The sequence below is a fragment of the Pleurodeles waltl genome, chromosome 8 (assembly GCF_031143425.1).
Source record: "Pleurodeles waltl isolate 20211129_DDA chromosome 8, aPleWal1.hap1.20221129, whole genome shotgun sequence".
Lineage (NCBI taxonomy): Eukaryota > Metazoa > Chordata > Amphibia > Caudata > Salamandridae > Pleurodeles > Pleurodeles waltl.
Genome location: NC_090447.1, coordinates 636,282,735 through 636,302,977, shown reverse-complemented (window position 1 = coordinate 636,302,977; position 20,243 = coordinate 636,282,735). Strand labels below are relative to the sequence as shown.

General features: G+C 45.7%; 1 protein-coding gene across 1 annotated transcript in view; it reads right to left on the bottom strand.

Moving 5' to 3' along the window:
* Positions 1 to 20,243, bottom strand: part of PHEX (phosphate regulating endopeptidase X-linked) — a 1,559,577-nt gene that overhangs the window by 184,602 nt on the left and 1,354,732 nt on the right. The window contains exon 16 of the mRNA XM_069204739.1: positions 1,992 to 2,046. Coding sequence (XP_069060840.1) covers positions 1,992 to 2,046 — 55 coding nt within the window. The remainder of the gene's footprint in view (positions 1 to 1,991; positions 2,047 to 20,243) is intronic.

The window sequence follows — 20,243 nt, the reverse complement described above, 5'->3', positions numbered from 1 at the left end:
ATTTGGACAATGATGCACTGGCCCTTGCATCATTTTGTAAATAGTTATTATCATTAAATTTTTGATATTTCCAATAATATTGATCTGCAACGGCAGCATTGGTGTTGATGCTACATAACTTGTCCTGGCTTTCCTTGCGCATGTATGTATGGTGACTGTGCATTTGTGCGTGTGTTTGTGTGTGTGTGTACTAATGTCCTTCCCTCCAGTGTGTGCTAGGATGGGGTAATTACGGCTCGTCCTGGATCGCTGGTCCCGGATGTCAATGGCCAGCAGGAGCATTGGAAAGACTTGCAATTTGTGTGCCATGGCGCCTATGGACGTGCCTGTGTTCCAGTAGGAGGGGTGCTTCCTTTTATGTTGTTCATTTCCGCCATGGTTTTCACGGTGGTTAGAACGCCCGTAAGTCCTGGTGGTGTGAAACCTAATACAATCAGTGGAAACTGTCTAACTGCCGGCCTGAAGAGGCCTTCCGCCGGCAACAGCGGTTTGTCCACAATGGCGGTGCAGCAAGTAACTTGACTGTTTTCTGCAGGTGCCTTCTCAGTACTCGTAATATGGCTGTCTATACCGCCAGTCCGGCGGCGTTGCAACTGCCAATCTCCACGGCGGCAGTCCACTGACCGCCAAACTTGTAATGGGGGCTGGAGTCTCTGAGCTAGAGCTATCTTTCTGGTGCCTCCTGTCATGCATTAATCAGGAAAAAACTGTTTTACAACTGGCTGTGGACAAAAGAGTGAACACATCTTGGTGGGCTGGTATTCTACATGGACTTAATCCATCACTATCAGTAATTAATGACAACTACATTCAAGACTGTGGCTTGTGTTGTGTGTCTGTGCATGTGTGACACCTGGAACTGCAAATACTGAGGCCCATATTTATACTTTTTTAGCGCCGCATTTGCGTCATTTTCTTGACGCAAAAGCAGCACAAACTTACAAAATAAAATTGTATTTTGTAAGTTTGCATCGTTTTTGCGCCAAAAATGACTCAAATGCGGCGCTAAAAAAGTATAAATCTGGGCCTAAAACCTTTACATCTCTATCACCCAAGGGCAATGTATTAACTGATTGCATTACCATAAAAATTACGTTAAGCGCAGCCTTTGGTAAAAGGGGCTCAAAACCACTTTTACATATAAGCACACATCCAACCAGCAACATGTCGAGTAGCTTTTTCAAAATCACATTTCTCGAGTGTCATAGATTCGATCTGAGTGAATGGTGAAGCCCTGTTATTTTCTGCTTTCTGTTTTGTAAGATTGCGCGTTATCTGCTTCTTCAATATTGATTCCAGCAGTTCTGCCAAGACTGAAAATGGATTAGACAGAACAGGTCAGAGAGAATTCTGAGGAGACTGCTTGGGTAGGAGAACCAATATTCAAGGCCAGAATGCTGCACATTATTTTTCTCACAATGAATTATGGAGGTATTTGTATTTCATTTAATCAACAGCGGCATCTCCTATCTTCTGTCAGGTTAACAGAGTCTTCTATTTGCTACCTCCTGCTTGGTTTCGCATCTGCTTCGTGTGTTATAATGTGCCTCACGTCTGGTTCTCCCCCGAGAGCAACGCTCAGTTTGTAGGCGGCGTATCTACCGTCTGTCCGTAGGCTTTGAGAAGGCACTCTTTTAGAGATGGCAGGATAAATCCGACGCTTCTGTTGCGTGGGAATTAATGACGTTTGTTTGAAATTATTATAAAGAGTTTACCGATGTATGTGAAGAGATACATTCCTGTGAACAAATGTACTTAAAGAAACAGGATACTGTTAAAGAAAAAGGGAATTTCTGTGTATGGAAATGATAATCTCCAGAAAAAAAATCATAAGAGGAAAGGGAAAGAGAACAGCAAGGCCAGAGAACCGTCAAAGCTCAAATTACGTGGCAATGGAGCACAATGGATGAAAAAGAAGGAACTAGTGTAAGAATCCAGATATTCGTTTTGAATTTCTATTACAATATTCTATTTTAAATTATCTTACTTACCGAGGATACTCTTTTCCCCAAAAAAACGGCTTCTGCAGCTCCCCAGCTGGAAATCCTGTACAAATAAAAACAGAGCTTGCTTAAAACACTACTGCTTATTTCCGCATTTGATTACTGTAGGTCACACTACTGCTTTGGTTGAGGGATGAAAATGAACATACATGTAATTATATGCAAAACGTGAAATTATAGCTTATGCTGATGCATTCATATATTTCAGATAAAGTTCTCTCTGTTATATATTATAAGGATACTGCAAGTCACAGAGGGGTTCTGGGACCGCACAGAGGAACAAGACCAAAGGCTGAGTTCCTCTACAAGGCTGAAAATCCAAAGAGATTTGCAATATCCATCTTATGCACAGCAAGGGTACTTTATTCCTTATAATACATATTCACATCATCACACTTCCCACAAACTGCCTAAATCTTTGGTGTATTGCGTTTGCATATGAAAGTGATAGTATGTTTCCAAACATGGAGAAAAAAAGCTGAATCTGTAGTGCAAAATTGAACACACCGAAAAGTAGTTTAGATAGTTATTTCAAAAATATGTTATAATCAGTTTAATACACATCTGATTTAAGATCACTGTAATTCAGGATGGGTAGAAAATGCATCAAGAGTCTATCTAACCTAAAGTGTGCCAAAAATAAACATGTTGCCATGAACATCTTTTGTACTGATCACTGTTCGTCTAGAAAAAAAAGAGCAAAAGAAGGGAAAGCCATTTTTTCTGCTCTAAAAACAGTAGTTTTAATTATGCTCGATGCCCTGCCTTTACCCTTGGCTATTGGCAGCAGGCCTCATGACATAGGAACTGAAATGCAGTAAATTATTACAGTTGAAAAGCGGTAACATTTTTTGATTTCAGCCTACTATAGATGTCACAATTAGAGACAACGTTTTATACGGGGGTTGCAAGCTCCCATGTTTTATAATTGGATAGACACATTCATGACTTGAAGTGCTCCCTAGTCACAGAACGAACCAATGAGACTGACCCTTCACCTGGAAGACTGTCAATGATATTAACACAACCTGTACTATAGCATTTTTAGACTTTTTCACAACGAAACTCCTGTTTTTGTATTTAGTTTGAGGAATTTAGTGTATCCTTGTATGTTGTTTTTCCTCTCGATATCCAGAGACATGCTTTCCTTTTCCCTAAGTGATATGCAATTGTTGTATTTCCGATTGTTTTTCTTTTTTGAGTTATTGTGCTATGCTTTCATAGCAATTTTGGCACTTATTTCATAGTTGCATTTCCCTAATCTAAATTGTTTTAAAGGATCAAGGTTTCTGTGAAATACTAGTTCAGAGCTCCGAACTTCATAAATAATTTTCATCGCATGAGAAAAGGGACGGGTCTTGATGAAGTGGGCTTCCTGCCAGGGTCTGCCTGGGAGTCTTTCTGCCCCCTCCCACCACCAACTTTATTCCACATAGGAATAAAAAAAAAAAAAAATCTTGCCGAGGCTTTCACCAATGTTGTTGGGTGTTTTCAGATCCCTAATGGATATTGCCTGTGCATAGCCTCAAAAAGCGAGCTAGAATCCCTCTCAGTGCAAGGGTATCCAGCTCGCATGGTACTCACCATCTGAAATTGACATTTCACCAGGCATTGTTTGAAGAGTTTTAATACTGTGTGACACACTGTGATGCCATTTGAGTTGGCAGTATCCGTGGTTATTTGTCATACTTAGCTGGTGCTTACTGAATGGTGGTAGAGGTCTTTTGATTCACAAGGATGATACATCATTAGGTTGCTGGGCAAAGTATTTTTTGTGTGCTTGATGCAAGGGAATGTTTAAACTTGGTGAACCACAAGTTGTTGAAAAGTGGAGACGTCCTTTATCTCACTTTCGGTTTAGACTTGAGTTGCCTGATGGCTGTCACTCTTGCAGATAGAGTTTGAATACATTATAGCATAGACTGTGGATTCTGGCCTCCAAGTCAATGGTTAACAACAGGCCTAAATTCCCAAAACTGGAGCAAGAGCTGGAAAAGTACACCAAAGAATGGAGCTTGAGCGACACAGGGGAAAGTAGGAGCAGATTGGTGCAGAGTGCCCTCTATCTGGAGGACATTGAACATTTCTAATGGGAAGCCTTGTTTCTCTTTGCATTTGGAGAGTGTCAATATTTATTCGCTTATGTGGCCTCCCTGATGTAGATGCACTACCAGTTCATAAGGTAATTTAGGGCATTCTTCCCTGTAAGTGGAAGGGCATTGATTAGACTGTTTTCCCCACCTTCTCCTTTTCATGACCTCTACTATCCTTTAAAGGAGTATTAGGCTGAATGTGCACAGTTGGTGAAAATACATTTTCAAATGGTCTGTCCCTCACCATGGTGAGGACTTCACTAGACTGTGCCTTATCAGACAGTGTACGAACATACTTTGCAGATCATGTGAGACAGGTGTCCCTGTACTCTCTGAAGTTCAACCTCTGTATTGTGGCTTTCCAGATGGTCATATCTAGAATGTGTGTGTTCCTAGCTGGACTTGTTTTGTGACAAGTCAGATACATTTCTGCTAATCTCCTGTGTGAGGGCTCTTTGTTGTGAGGCAAGGGGAGGTGGATGTCTAATCCTTGTAGTGGCCTTAATATCTCCTGTACTCATTTCCACCCAAGAAGGAGAGGATACACATAATTTTGCTAGCCTTTTTCTGGCCTTCAGGGAGTCAAAGACTCTGGTTTCTTCTGTTGAGCAGATTGCCCATTCCTCTTCTGTTATATCCACCTGTATCAGCGTTCAACCAACACATGGAGGGCAGCCCAAAAGGGAACAACTAACCTTCAGATGCTACAAAATCTTCTCCATAGGCAACCAAAAGCTCAAACCCATCTTTCTGCCAAGTCCACATCTGACATCAATGCCTTTCTAAATGACATCAGTACCTTTCTTAACAAACACAGACACTGGACCTAAAACACGTGCAAGCTGGTATTCCAAAGACCTCACTGACAACAAACACTCCATTTGCAACAGGTTTCAAAACTGAAGAAAACACAGTTTTCTATGTCCTTATGCAACTGAAATTTTTCCTCTCAACTCATCACATTTGCGGTACCGAAGTACTATACCAGTACCATCAATCAAGCAGCCAACAGAAGCACAACATCTTCAGGAAAATCAAGCATTGCATCAACCCCAATCCCCTGCCCTCCTTTCATAGACCAACCCTCTTCTTGTAGCTATCTGTCTCAGATCTCACCAACCTACTCAATTCACTCAACGACACCTCATATGAAGATGATGTCTTACACTTGTCCTTCATCAAAATCCCCTCTAGAGAAGCAGTGTGATATGAAGGTGTGTGGATTCAAAACTGTAGGAGGCTGGCCTGGCTTATAGTGGGTACCTGATGGTACGTACACCTTGTGCCAGGTCCAGTTGTCCCTTATTAATAGATTAGTAGTGTTCTAGCAGCTTAGGCTGATAGTGGTAGCTATAGCAGAGCAGCTTAGGCTGAACTAGGAGACATGCAAAGCTCCTACTATACCACTTATATCATATTGGTACCATATCATAAGAAACACAATACTCAGAGTTACTAAAAATAAAGGTACTTTATTTTAGTGACAATGTGCCAAAAATACCTCAGAGGATATACTCCCTTAGGAGGTAAGTAAAATTCACAAAATATACACACAAACCAAAATCAGGTAAGTAAACAGTTAGAAAAGAAGTGCAAACACTGGAGAATACAATAGGATGCAATAGGCCTAGGGGTAACACAAACCATATACCAAGAAAGTGGAATGCGAACCACTTAGGGACCCCTGGACTAGTGTAGTGTGTAGAGGGTCGCTGGGAGTGTAAGAAAACACTAAGGGTGTCCAAGATACCCCACCCCAAGACCCTGAAAAGTAGGAGTAAAGTGATATTACTTTCCCAGAAACACACTAAAGTAGTAATAGGAGATTCTGCAAAGTCCACAACAGACTGCAAAGCACTGAAGACGGATTCCTGGACCTGAGGACCTGTAAAGGTAGGGGACCAAGTCCAAGAGTCACGAAAGTGCCCGGGGGGGCAGAAGCCCACTAAACCCCGGATGAAGGTGCAAAATGGCTGCCTCCAGATGGAGAAGCTGAAGATTCTGCAACAACGAAAGGTGCCAGGAAATTCTCCTTTGTGCAGAAGATGTCCCACGGAGTGCTGGAGGATGCAGCGCTGTTTCTTTGGAGAAAGACCGCAAACAAGCCTTTGCTAGCTGCAAAGGTCGCGGTTGAAGAAAAAGGGTGCTGCCCAGGCCAAGGAAGGACCAGGAGGTCGCCACTTGGAAGAGGAGACAGAGGGGGCCCTCAGCAACACAGAGAGCCCACACACAAGAAGGCAGCACCCACAGAAGTACTTTAACACAGGTTCAAGAAAACTGAGCACAGCGGTCATCTCAACACTACAAAAGAGGGTCCCACAAAGCCGGTGATCAACTCAGCGAGTTGAGCAATGCAGGGCGGAGTGCTGGGGACCTGGTCTAGGCTGTGCATGAAGGATTCCTTGCAAATGTACACACAAGCCCTACCAGCTAGAGTTCATGCAGTACACCAGATTGCTGTCAGGAGAGGGGAGGCAAGGACTTACCTCCTCCAAATTTGGACAGTTGCACCACTGGACAGCCTGGGTCACTTGGGTCCACCACCTGTGTTCCAGGGGCCATGCTCGTCAGGATGAGAGGGGTCCCAGAGTACCGGTGATGCTGAAGTTTGGTGCCTGCTGGAGCAGGGGGAAGATTCCATTGACCCACAGGAGATTTCTTCTGGGCTTCCAGTGCAGGGTGAAGGCAGACAGCCCCGAGCATTCACCACCAGGAAACAGTCGAGAAAGCTGGCAGGATTAGGCGCTACAATGTCACTGGTAGTCTTCTTGTTACTTTGTTGCAGTTTTACAGGCATCCTGGAGCAGTCAGCAGTCGATCCTTGGTAGAAGTTGAAGAGGGAGATGCAGAGGAACTCTGGTGAATTCCTGCAAATCGTTATCTGAGGAAAAGCCCACAGGAGAAACCCTAAATTGCCCCCAGAGGAGGACTGGCCACCTAGTGAGGTAAGCACTTATCAGGAGGGGTCTCTGACGTCACCTGCTGGCACTGGCCACTCAGAGGCCTCCATTGTGCCCTCACACCTCTGGATTCAAGATGGTAGAGGTCTGGGACACATTGGAGGAGCTCTGGGCACCACCCCTGGGGTGGTGATGGACAGGGGAGCGGTCACTCCCCTTTCCTTTGTCCAGTTTCATGCCAGAGCAGGGACTGGGGGTTCCCTGAACCGGTGTAGACTGGTTTATGCAAGGAGGGCACCATCTGTGCTCTTCAAAGCATTTCCAGAGGCTTGGAGAGGCTACTCCTTCCCACCCCTTAACACCTATTTCCAAAGGGAGAGGGTGTAACACCCTCTCTCAGAGGAAATTCTTTGTTCTGCCTTCCTGGGACTGGCCTGCCCAGACCCCAGGAGGGCAGAACCCTATCTGTGGGTTGGCAGCAGCTGTAGCTGCAGAGAAAACCCCAGAGAGCTGGTTGGGCAGTATCCGGGGTCCATAGTGGAGCCCCAGGAATGCATGGGATTGGCACCCCAATACTAGACTTGGCATGGGGGGACAATTCCATGATATTAGACATGTTACATGGCCATATTCGGAGTTACCATTGTAAAGTTACATATTGGTATTGACCTATATGTAGTGCACGCGTGTAATGGTGTCCCCGCACTCACAAAGTCTGGGGAAATTGCCCTGAACTATGTGGGGGCACCTTGGCTAGTGCCAGGGTGCCCTCACACTTAGTAACTTTGCTCCTTACCTTCAATAAGTGAAGGTTAGACATATAGGTGACTTATAAGTTACTTAAGTACAGTGTAAAATGGTTGTGAAATAACGTGTGCGTTATTTCACTCAGGCTGCAATGGCAGTCATGTGTAAGATTTGTCTGAGCTCCCTATGGGTGGCAAAAGAAATGCTGCAGCCCATAGGGATCACCTGGAACCCCAATACCCTGGGTACCTAGGTACCATATACTAGGTAATTATAAGGGTGTTCCAGTGTGCCAATTAGAATTGGTGAAAATGGTCACTAGCCTATATTGAAAATTTTAAAGTCAGAGAGAGCATAAGCACTGAGGTTTTGGTTAGCAGAGCCTCAGTGACACAGTTAATCGCTACACAGGTACACACCTGACTATGAGCACTGGGTTCCTGGCTAGCGGGATACCAGTGAGACAGGCAAAAACAAACTTACATACATGTGAAAAATGGGGGTAACATGCCAGGCAAGATGGTACTTTCCAACAAAAACCCACTTGCACCCAAAAGTAAGTAACTTGGAATCACTATGTACACCAATCTCACCTTCATGGAACGCACTTCCTAGAAACAAAGATAGCATGGTACCCGCTCACTTCACTGAAGAAAATGAATCTTTTTAACCCTGAAAGTGAAATCAGAGCTGATGTTCCAGCCCTCATACTGTCACATCCGGATGGTGGTAATGCCTTGCTACCTAAGCCCCCCTTGGAAGTTTGGTACACTCCACAGTATATCTCATCCAGTGCTTAAAGAAACATGGCTACATCATGATCACAGTGATGGAACTCCACTGGCACCCTTGCCAATCTGCCTCATCTTCATAATCACCTGTATGATTTACAAAACCATCAAGACCAATGTGAGCTTCTCCTGACATCCACTGCCAGGACATTATAGGATTTGAGATGAAGAAGAACAAAAATAGAAGAATGAGGAAATAGAGCATCTCTTTTATGCACCTGGACTCTAAAACAACATCCCTGTATCACTCCGGACCACTCCAACTCTGCTCCACTTAGGCTAGAGTTGTAGACACACTTCTTTGAAGCACATTACATCACAATGCATTCAAAGTATCTTCTGCTACCAGGATCTAACGTTCCAATTACTTGTTGACTATATCTTTCTCACTGTACTGCACTCTGCTATCTTTTGGCTAGGTCCATGCTACACAAATACCACACACATATGTAGATTAAATGTGCAATAACTATCATATGTTCATGTACTCTTTACAGATCCGAACAGAGTTGTGAAATTGGCCTGTGTGTCTATGGAGAGGCAGAATCTAAGGATCCATTACTCAGAGAGGCTGTAATGTGAGTCATTGCTACTCATCCACATTAAATACCTACCCAGTGTCCTCACATGTACTAGACTATTCCTGATGAGAAAAAAGAGATTAATGCATGCCAACGATGCAGGGAAATAGAGAATATCTTAACCCATTGCTGTCTGAATATTGACCTACATGAACTGCTAATGGTCATGGCACCCAATTTGCAAAGAATTTTCGAAGACCATCTTTGTCTTACTCTTGCTTTAGATATTGTTTACACTTGAATATCCAGGCTTGGTTCACAAAGCATTTTTACACTACATTGCATGAAGGAGGCTTACCAAGGATGGTACATGGGCAGTCCCATGCAACCACTAATGGAGTTTGATGCAAAGCCCCATCGTCTAAAAAAAATCTTTTTTTCCAAAAATATTTCAACTTTCCATGTGTGGTGTAATGTACAGCACACATACAAACTTGGAAATGTGTTAAATTATGTCTAAGCATTGTATGCTAGAGATCACATATTCACAGTTGCAATAAGGTGCAAGGGTATGTGCAAGGAACAAGGCTGCCTAGGTTTGCCAGTCTAAGAGGAGAGAGAAACAGTGCCATACCTTGACAGATAATGTGCTGCTCTGCTCTCTGTCGTAGACACAAAGCAGTGCAGCAACTTTGGTTGTTGCAATGTGCTGTACTCCGTCAAGTATTAGTAACTCTCACCTTTACTGTTATTCATGAGTAAGCCACAGCTAAGTTAGGAATAAGAAACATCTGCTCAAAGAACATGGGTTGTGGATTGGGCCTAGATATTCAGTTTCAACTGATACCTAAGCTTGGAGGAAGACACACCTACTCATATATAAAGCTTTGTGAATGGGGCCTACAGAAACCCTGAGACACAAACCCATTTTAACACATGCCCTAGACGTGATATTGCCAAGATATTAATGAGGGAGTATTTCTCCTTAGACATGTATTGTAAGAAGGGCCAAGGAAGAAGACCGCGAAGGTTGAAACGCGTTGCCCTATGTTTCTGCTTCATGAAATTTTTTGAATAAATGAAGACCATCATATTTTTGTAAGGAGTGCCAGACTTTGATTTTTATATATTGTGTTTTTGGGGAAATTTAAAATGGGTCCTGTGCCCATTAACTGAGCACCAACCTCGACAGGCGAGCCCTGGAAGGAACACAGGATCACCTTTGGCTGATATATATATATATATATATATATATATATATATTTTTTTTTTTTGTTTTTTTGTTTTTTTCACCAGTTATCTTTAGAGCTAGCTCAAGTACCTATAACCGTGCCCTAAGATAACTATAACTCATGCCGTGCCATGCAAGGTTTTCTCATCAATAATTTCACTGCAATTGTTGCAGTGATATTATCAATGATGTGATAAAAAGTTCATGAGTGATGTAATATGTGACGTAATTAGCAGTGCATGGTGAGGGTGCGAGTTAAAGTTACCTTAGGGAACGAGTTATAGTTACTTGAGATAACTCTAACTATAATTGGTGAAATATTTTGGTTTTTAGAGTAGAAAATATTACATTGTTACTAACCATTTCCTCTAACTATAACATCACTTTTTTTTTTTTTTACAGTGAATTTCTAGGTTTTTTAAACATTAAGTAATATTTAATTACAACATGTAAATACACCCCTCTGCTGGAGCATGGTGCCCGGCTGTGAGTGGTGGCTAGTTGGCTGCAGGGCCTGGCCTGTGGCTAACCCCTCACATTCGCCCAGCCGCTTTGGCCATGTGCAGTGGAGGCGGGTGTTGGCCACAGGGCCTGCAGCCAGTCCCCTGCATACAATCAACTCCAAGCTGTGCACAGTTAAAGACCATGCAGAGTGGGAGATTCGCCACAAGGCCAAAGTCCATGCACATTGAGGGTGTTGGTCACAAGGCCTGGCCTGTGGCAAAGCCCTGCAGCTAACTCCTGTATGCAGTCAACCCCACCCTTCCAGAGGCTGGGCCTGGTGGGGAATTGGCTGCCGGGCCAGGCCTGTGGCCAGGCCCTGCAGCCAAAACCCCCACATGCAGCCAACCCCACTCTGGGCACAGCATTCAGCTGTGCGTAGTAGAGGGTTGGCCAGCCCTGCAGCCATCAGCCCCAAAGGCAGCCAACCGCATACTTCACATGACCTTCACAGCCGGGACATGGCATCAATATTTGAGGGATGGTGACATGTGACCCCCCTCCTCAGGATGACTTTGGGCCCAAGGACCCTATCCTATGAGGCCCAGCAACATAAGTAGGGGCAAGGGGGCACACAGCCCCCCCCCCCCAGGGCCGTTTTCAGCCACAGGGACCCCATCTCCCATGGCCCGACTCTGCATTGTAAAAGGAAGGGGATATGCAGCTCCACTACAGGGCTTTTGGCCCCAGGGACCCCATACCATAGGACTCAGCCGGAAATGTAAAGGGGAGGGGGGCACAAAGTCCCCTTTCACAGGGGCAATTACAACCCCAGGGACGCCATCCCCCAGGGCCGGGGACTGAAATTAGGGGGAGAGGGGCATGCAGCCCCCCGGATGATTTTGGTTCCAGGGACCACATCCCCAGGGGCCCAGCACAGTAATGTGGAAGCCCGCAGGGGGAGCTCCAAGGCACCCGCAGCCCCACCTGGCTCCCTGGATCGCTCCCACATACAGAGAGCAGCTAATAATGATGCAGGAGCAATGTTTAGATCTGTTTTTTTGCATGTGTCACTGTGGGTAGGGCAACAGATCTCAAGTCCACTCACAGCGGCCATGATCATTTTTCAAGGTATCGCCTGCTGGGAGCAGGCTTGGTCTCTGCTTCCACTTGGCAGGAGATTTGAAAATGCTCCTGCCAAGCGAGAGCAAACACAGATTTCCTTGCCTGTGGCCCGCCAACACAACCTCAGCATCATCTCCTACGCCGACGACACCCAACTCATACTATCCCTCACCAAGGACCCACACACCGCCAAAACCAACCTCCACGAGGGCATGAAGGCTGTCGCCGACTGGATGAGAGGCAGCCGGCTGAAACTGAACTCGGACAAAATGGAGGTCCTCATCCTTGGGCCCACCCCCTCCGCCTGGGACGACTCGTGGGAACCCCACCAACACCAACTGACCACGCACGCAACCTTGGCTTCATCCTCGACTCATCCCTCTCCATGTCAAAGCAGGTCAACGAAATCTCCTCCTCCTGCTACAAGACCCTCCGCATGCTTCGCAGGATCTAAAAATGAATCCCGACCGAAACAAGAAAAACAGTAACACAGGCCCTCGTCAGCAGCAGGCTCGACTACGGAAACGTACTCTACGCAGGCATCCCGTCCAAACACCTGCAACGCCTCCAACGCATCCAAAACGCCTCCGCCCGACTCATCCTCAACATTCCCTGCCGCAGCCACATCACCCCCCACCTGAGAGACCTGCACTGGCTCCCCGTCGACAAGAGGATCACTTTCAAACTCCTCACCCACACACACAAAGCACTCCACAACACCCGACCAGCCTACCTTTACAACAGACTCAGCTTCTACACACCCACCCGACAACTCTGCTCTTCCTCGCTCTCGCCTCCATCCCCCGCATCCGACGCTAGTCCTCCAGCGGCATATCTTTTTCCTACCTCGCCGCCAAGACCTGGAATACCCTCCCGTTCCGACCTAAGATAGATCCAGGACCTGCTCACCTTCAGAAGACACTTCAAGACCTGGCCCTTCGAGCAGTAGCAGCACCCCCCCTCTTTTTCCCCAGCACCTTGAGACCCTCACAGGTATGTAGTGCGCTTTATAAATGTATTGATTAATTGACTGCCAGTGCAGGTAAGGAAATCGTTATGTCCAGGGTGAGGGCACCTTGGGACATATCCTATCAGCTGACTCTGTAGGATGATGTCCACAGGGCCATTAAAAGTTCAGGGAGTGGGTTCTGTTTCTTTGGGGGTGAGTCCAAGCCAAGTCAGACTCACATTCATTTGCTGCCGTGGTGCAGTCTTCATGGCCAGACCACTGTAATACTTCTCTGAAAACACTTGTCCACAACAGAAGACACACTCTTCATTCAGGTGTACTTTTATTAGATAAGACTAACACAATTTCTGGTGATTTCCTGATGTGTTTCGGACTTCCATAGTCCTTGATCACAGGAAATTGGTTGCCAGTTCCACAAGGCTGTCACCTTGATGGGTATCCTTAGTAGGTTAATGTTAGAAATGGGGTCTCTAGTTGGCAGTGGGCTCAACTACCCTGTCCAAGTAGGGACCCTCACTCTAGGCAGGGTAAGGGAGCTACACTCCTAAGAAAAGCCCTGCTTACTCCCTTGGTAGCTTGGCATGAGCTGTCAGGCTTATCTCAGAGGTAATGTGTTAAGTATTTGTACGCACAGTAACAAAGTGAAAATCCCACAAAAGTACTTCACACCAGTTTAGAAAAATAGCCAATGTATATCTGAGTAAAACAAGGCCAAAATGACAACAATCCACATGCACAAAGAAAAGATACAAATTGTTAAAGATTAAATCCTGATAAACCACCTAGAAACACAATAGCTCCAACTGGGACCATCACAACGTCGTTAAAGGAGTCATTCCCAACAGTCCAATGCCACTCACGAGGGAGTGCGATGCCGGTCACAGAGTCGAAGGAACCCCTAGGTACAGTACCCTTAAAAATGATGAAACAAAGATGTTGCACGGAGTCAGGGAGGTGAGGCGTCACTGGAGCCATTGTGGCGTTGGTTCCTTACAGCTACCGGGGAGGTGAGGCGTCGGTTCCTTGCTGCAAGACAGTGGAGGTGATGTGTTGGTTCCTTACAGTTGCAGGGGAGGTGATGTGGCGTCGGTGATGAGGCATCAGTTACTTACAATCCGACGGGTCAAGACATGATGGCGTGCCCTCTCAGGGTCTGGGTCACGACACGGGGCCACAGGAGCCACTGCGGCGGCGGGAGTCATGGACAACGGTGACACCGCACTCAGGACTCACAATGTCGTGGGACTTCAGAGGCAATGCAGCAGCATCGACCCTGCAGCGTCAGTCACGGTCGTCGAGCTCCAGCTGTGACCTCAACTTCAGTGCAGGCAGCAGCGTGGAGTCAGGAAGCAGTGCCAGTTTTGGAGTCATCTGGAGTCGATGTGCCTTCTTGTTTTTAGGCCAGCTTTCACTCCCAAGGGCCCGGAAACTGAATTTGGCGCCACTTGGCAAGGCAGGACTCTCAGCAAGAAAGCCCAGGTGCTAGCAGATGAAGTCTTTGATATCCCTAAGACTTCTAACAGGAGGCAAGCTCAGTTCACGCTCTTGGAGAACTTGAAAAGCAAGATGTAGAAAGCAAACTTCAGTCCTTTCACTCCCAGGTCAGACCTAGCAGCAGCAGGCAAGCGCAGCAAAGCAACAGGCAGAGTGGCAGGTCCTACTCAAGCATCCAGCTCTTCTCCCTGGAGGAATGTCCTCAGTTCAGGAGTGTTCTGCAGTTGTGGGGTCAGCAATTCAATACTTACACTAATTTCTTCCTTTGAAGTAGGCAAACTTCAAAGGAAAGTCTTTGTGGTGCACAAGACCCTGTCTCCCTGTCCTGGCCCAAGGCACACTCAAGAGGGTTGGAGACTGCTTTGTGTAAGGACAGACACAGTTCTATTCAGGTGCAAGTGTCGTCTCCTCCCTCCAATCTAGCCCAGGAAGACCCATCAGGATATGCAAGACACACCCCAGCTCCCTTTGTGTGACTGTCTAGAGTGAATTCATAAACAGCCCAACTGTCAGTCTGGCCCAGATGTGTATTCAGCAGCCAGGCAGAGGCACAGAATGGTTAAGCAAAAACTTACAATCTAAAACACTTTACCAAAATATGTATTTTTAAATTGTGAGCTCAGAGACCCCAAACTCCATGACTGTCTCTGTCTGCTCTCAACGGGTAATTACACTTAAAAGATATTTCAAGTCAATTCCCATGTTGTCCTATGGCAGAGATAGGCCTTACAATAGTGAAACCCAAATTTAGAAGTATTTCACTATCACATACCAGTATATGTCCTGCCTTTTAAATACACTGCATTGTGCCCATGGGGATGCCTTGGGCATACCTTAGGGGTGACTTACATGTAGTAAAAGGGAAGGTTTGGGCCTGGCAAGTGGGTGCACTTGCCAGGTCGACTGGCAGTTTACAACTGCACACACAGACACTGCAGTGGCAGGTCTGAGACATGTTTACAGGGCTACTCATGTGGGTGGCATAATCCATGCTGCAGGCCCACTAGTAGCATTTGATTTACAGGCCCTGGGCACCTCTGGTGCATTTTACTAGCCAATCATGGATAAACCAATCACCAATACAATTTAGACAGAGAGCATATGCCTTCCAGCAGTGGTTAGCAGTGGTAAAGTGCCCAGAGTCCTAAAGCCAACAAAAGCAGGTCAGAGAAATAGGAGGAAGGAGGCAAAAGATTTGGGGATGAAAAAAGGGCCAGGTCCAACAGTTAACAATACACTATGCATGCTTGGATTAGTAGTTACTGCAAAGTTCAATATTTTTCCCTTCAACAGGTTTACAGTGCTAGAATATTGTTGAACTGCTAACTATTTCTCTCCTGGTTTTGTGTTACCCTCTTTTGTATTTAACCCACGTGACACATCTTCCAAAAATAAGACCCCTCCTAAGGTCTTGTGTTTATTCATACAGCAAACAATCAGAATTTAAATTATTCATAAGTGTACATGAAATTCATTGTCTTGATTGTGTTGATAAGGGGATTTTGTTCTGTATTTTATTATATATTTTGATTCTATCTGCTGTAGAAGTTGTGTTCTGTCTCCTCATCAGAATGAATTTTCCTGTAAATCAATACCTTAAAGTATTAGGAATGTTGCATCACCACCATGAGTTGTATTGTAGTGTCTTGCTTCAAAATAATTTGTGTCTTTATTCTTGATGGCCCGTAGATGTTCTAAAATCAACTTTTGTAACTGACACTTTGTACTTCCTATATATAACAGATCACAGGGACATTTTAGGATGTAAATTACATCAGTACTTTTCAAGTCATCCTCTTCCTGATTTCATATGTTCACATGGGTCAATCCCTTCCATTCACCATCAGCGTAAACAACTTAGGCTTGCAAACCAATTATGAAATGTTCTCTCTGCTTAGATTGATCAGGCTGTGGAGAGAACTGTGACCTATTCTTCCATTGCTATCAACCAACCTTAAAGCTTTGGTCATTGGAGCGGCTGTGAACTTGCAAACTAGACTAACACTTTTAGGTCACATTAGGTACCTTCACAAGGCCAGATTGTGGCCACAGGGCTTGGAAAAAGGAAACATGTCTCACAGGTTAAGCTTGTTTTTTGCTGGCTGCTAGTACATCTCAGAAGATTGTTCATACTAGGATTTATCTCTTCCAAACGAAGTAATTAATTGGCCTTGATATGTTGAGGATAAACTTGCCTTGTATCAGCAATGACATATGGCTAAGGAGCCAGGATCACATTCTACTGGTCATTCCCCAGCTCAGGCTCAACAGAAAATATAACAGAGTGTCTTTACGGCAGGGTCTCACTAACTAAATTCTCTGTCTAAATATATAATACCCATACCTGATCTCAAAACTTAAAAACAAGGCGTTCATGTCTTTCCTGCTCTAGTTTATTTGAAGAGCTGAGCCAAGAGTCTTTTGGATCGTGGGTACTTTTCAAATGTCATGGTTTATTAATTCATTCAGTGTACCTCTCCTTTTGACTGCAAAGGTCAGATAACACGTGGCTCCGTTTTCCATACAGGCGGGTACTGATCAATATCTGAAATTGACCACCCTTTGGCAGGAAGGGAAGGAACGGGTTCTACATGGATGTTATACAGTGTGTTTCAGGGGACGTAATGTATGGTAAACAAAATCTCTGAAGTCTCGAATGGTAGAGCATGATATACAGCACGGTAGATTATAGCGATAGAAGACTCTCTGTGAATGTATTTAATTTTCGATATGTTATGTTAACTAGCATTTATATAGCATACAACTGACGCTAGTATGGCATCATGGCACGCTTTACATGAAAACCTATATGATTTGTTCCAGAAGTGTATGCTTGTAGTTAGACCTAGGTAAAACATTTGGTTGAAGTAGCCAGTTCTGCTTAAAATATCTGTTTTTCTCCATATAACCAGCTGTTTTACTGTGTACTAAACTGTTTTAATTGGCAATACGACTGAAAGACTCAAAATCCAGCCTCCACTGTACATGCTGGTACAAATAAATCTGTCTTATTTTTTGGGGAAACTATTGTTTTTAAGCAGGGTGCTGATCCTTACAAGTTCAACTAGCTCATTTAATCAATTTAAGATATGCCATTGCTAACGCGTCCCTTTATGACTAATTTATTCACTCTGGGACCCGTTTTAGGCCAATGAATCTTTCGACCCTGATTGAAGACACCTTAGGACGAGATAGCTAATCAACATGTCAATCAATATGTCAATAACGTCATCAATATTTACCATAACAAGACAATTTATTTTAGTCAAAGACATTTAATAAAACTCAGGACACCACCATGACCCTTCAGTCATGAATAACCACACCAGTTTAGTATGATTTTGTGATATTTATTCCCTATTGATTACAATTCTACTAGCAACTTTATTAATCTTAAAACCAAGAAGCACATTAGCATAGTCACTGTAGGAAAGTACCATCTTGCCTGGCATGTTACCCCCATATTTCACTGTATGTAAGTTGTTTTAGTTGTATGTGTCACTGGGACCCTGCCAGCCAGAGCCCCAGTGCTCATAAGTGTGCCCTGTATGTGTTACCTGTGTTATGACTAACTGTCTCACTGAGGCTCTGCTAATCAGAACCTCAGTGGTTATGCTCTCTCATTTCTTTCCAAATTGTCACTAACAGGCTAGTGACCAATTTTACCAATTTACATTGGCATACTGGAACACCCTTATAATTCCCTAGTATATGGTACTGAGGTACCCAGGGTATTGGGGTTCCAGGAGATCCCTATGGGCTGCAGCATTTCTTTTGCCACCCATAGGGAGCTCTGACAATTCTTACACAGGCCTGCCACTGCAGCCTGAGTGAAATGACGTCCACGTTATTTCACAGCCATTTTTCACTGCACTTAAGTAACTTATAAGTCACGTATATGTCTAACCTTTACCTGGTAAAGGTTGGGTGCTAAGTAACTTAGTGTGTGGGCACCCTGGCACTAGCCAAGGTGCCCCCACATTGTTCAGGGCCAATTCCCCGGACTTTGTGAGTGCGGGGACACCATTACATGCGTGCACTACATATAGGTCACTACCTATATGTAGCTTCACAATGGTAACTCCGAATATGGCCATGTAACATGTCTATGATCATGGAATTGCCCCCTCTATACCATCCTGGCATAGTTGGCACAATCCCATGATCCCACGGGTCTCTAGCACAGACCTGGGTACTGCCAAACTGCCTTTCCCGGGGTTTCACTGCAGCTGCTGCTGCTGCCAACCCCTCAGACAGGTTTCTGCCCTCCTGGGGTCCAGCCAGGCTTGGTCCAGGAAGGCAGAACAAAGGACTTCCTCAGAGAGAGGGTGTTACACCTTCTCCCTTTGGAAAATGGTGTTAGGGCTGGGGAGGAGTAGCCTCCCACAGCCTCTGGAAATGCTTTCATGGGCACAGATGGGGCCCATTTCTGCATAAGCCAGCCTACACCGGTTCAGGGACCCCTCAGCCCTGCTCTGGTGCGAAACTGGACAAAGGAAAGGGGAGTGACCACTCCCCTGACCTGCACCTCCCCTGGGAGGTGCCCAGAGCTCCTCCAGTGTGCTCCAGACCTCTGCCATCTTGGAAACAGAGGTGCTGCTGGCACACTGGACTGCTCTGAGTGGCCAGTGCCAGCAGGTGACGTCAGAGACTCCCTCTGATAGGCTCCTTCAGGTGTTGCTAGCCTATCTTCTCTCCTAAGTAGCCAAACCCTCTTTTCTGGCTATTTAGGGTCTCTGTCTTTGGGAATTCCTTAGATAACGAATGCAAGAGCTCATCAGAGTTCCTCTGCATCTCTCTCTTCACCTCCAGCCAAGGAATCGACTGCTAACCGCGCTGGAAGCCTGCAAAACTGCAACAAAGTAGCGAAGACGACTACTGCAACTCTGTAACGCTGATCCTGCCGCCTTCTCGACTGCTTTCCTGGTGGTGCATGCTGTGGGGGTAGTCTGCCTCCTCTCTGCACTAGAAGCTCCGAAGAAATCTCCCGTGGGCCGACGGAATCGTCCCCCTGCAACCGCAGGCACCAAAGAACTGCATCACCGGTACCCTGGGTCTCCTCTCAGCACGACGAGCGAGATCCCTTGAATCCAGCAACTCTGTCCAAGTGACTCCCACAGTCCAGTGACTCTTCAGTCCAAGTTTGGTGGAGGTAAGTCCTTGCCTCCCCACGCCAGACTGCATTGCTGGGAACCGCGACTTTTGCAGCTACTCCGGCCTCTGTGCACTTCCGGCGGAAATCCTTAGTGCACAGCCAAGCCTGGGTCCACGGCACTCTAACCTGCATTGCACAACTTTCTAAGTTGTCCTCCGGCAACGTGGGACTCCTTTGTGCGACTTCGGGTGAGCACCGTTTCACTCCTCTTCGTAGTGCCTGTTCCGGCACTTCTGCGGGTGCTGCCTGCTTCTGAGAGGGCTCCTTGTCTTGCTGGGCGCCCCCTCTGTCCCCTGACGCAATTGGCGACATCCTGGTCTCTCCTGGGCCACAGCAGCATCCAAAAACCCTAACTGCATGACTTGCAGCTAGCAAGGCTTGTTTGCGGTCTTTCTTCAGGAAAACACTTCTGCACGACTCTCCACGGCGTGGGGCATCCATCCTCCAAAGGGAAAGTCTCTAGCCCTTGTTGTTCCCACAGAATCTTCAGCTTCTACTGTCCAGTAGCAGCTGCTTTGCACCCACAGCTGGCATTTCCTGGGCATCTGCCCATCTCCGACTTGCTTGTGACTTTTGGACTTGGTCCCCTTGTTCCACAGGTACCCTCGTTTGGAAATCCATTGCTGTTGCATTGCTGATTTGTGTCTTTCCTGCAGAATTCCCCTATCATGACTTCTGTGCTCTTTGGGGAACTTTAGTGCACTTTGCACTCACTTTTCAGGATCTTGGGGTGGGCTATTTTTCTAACCCTAACTGTTTTCTAACAGTCCCA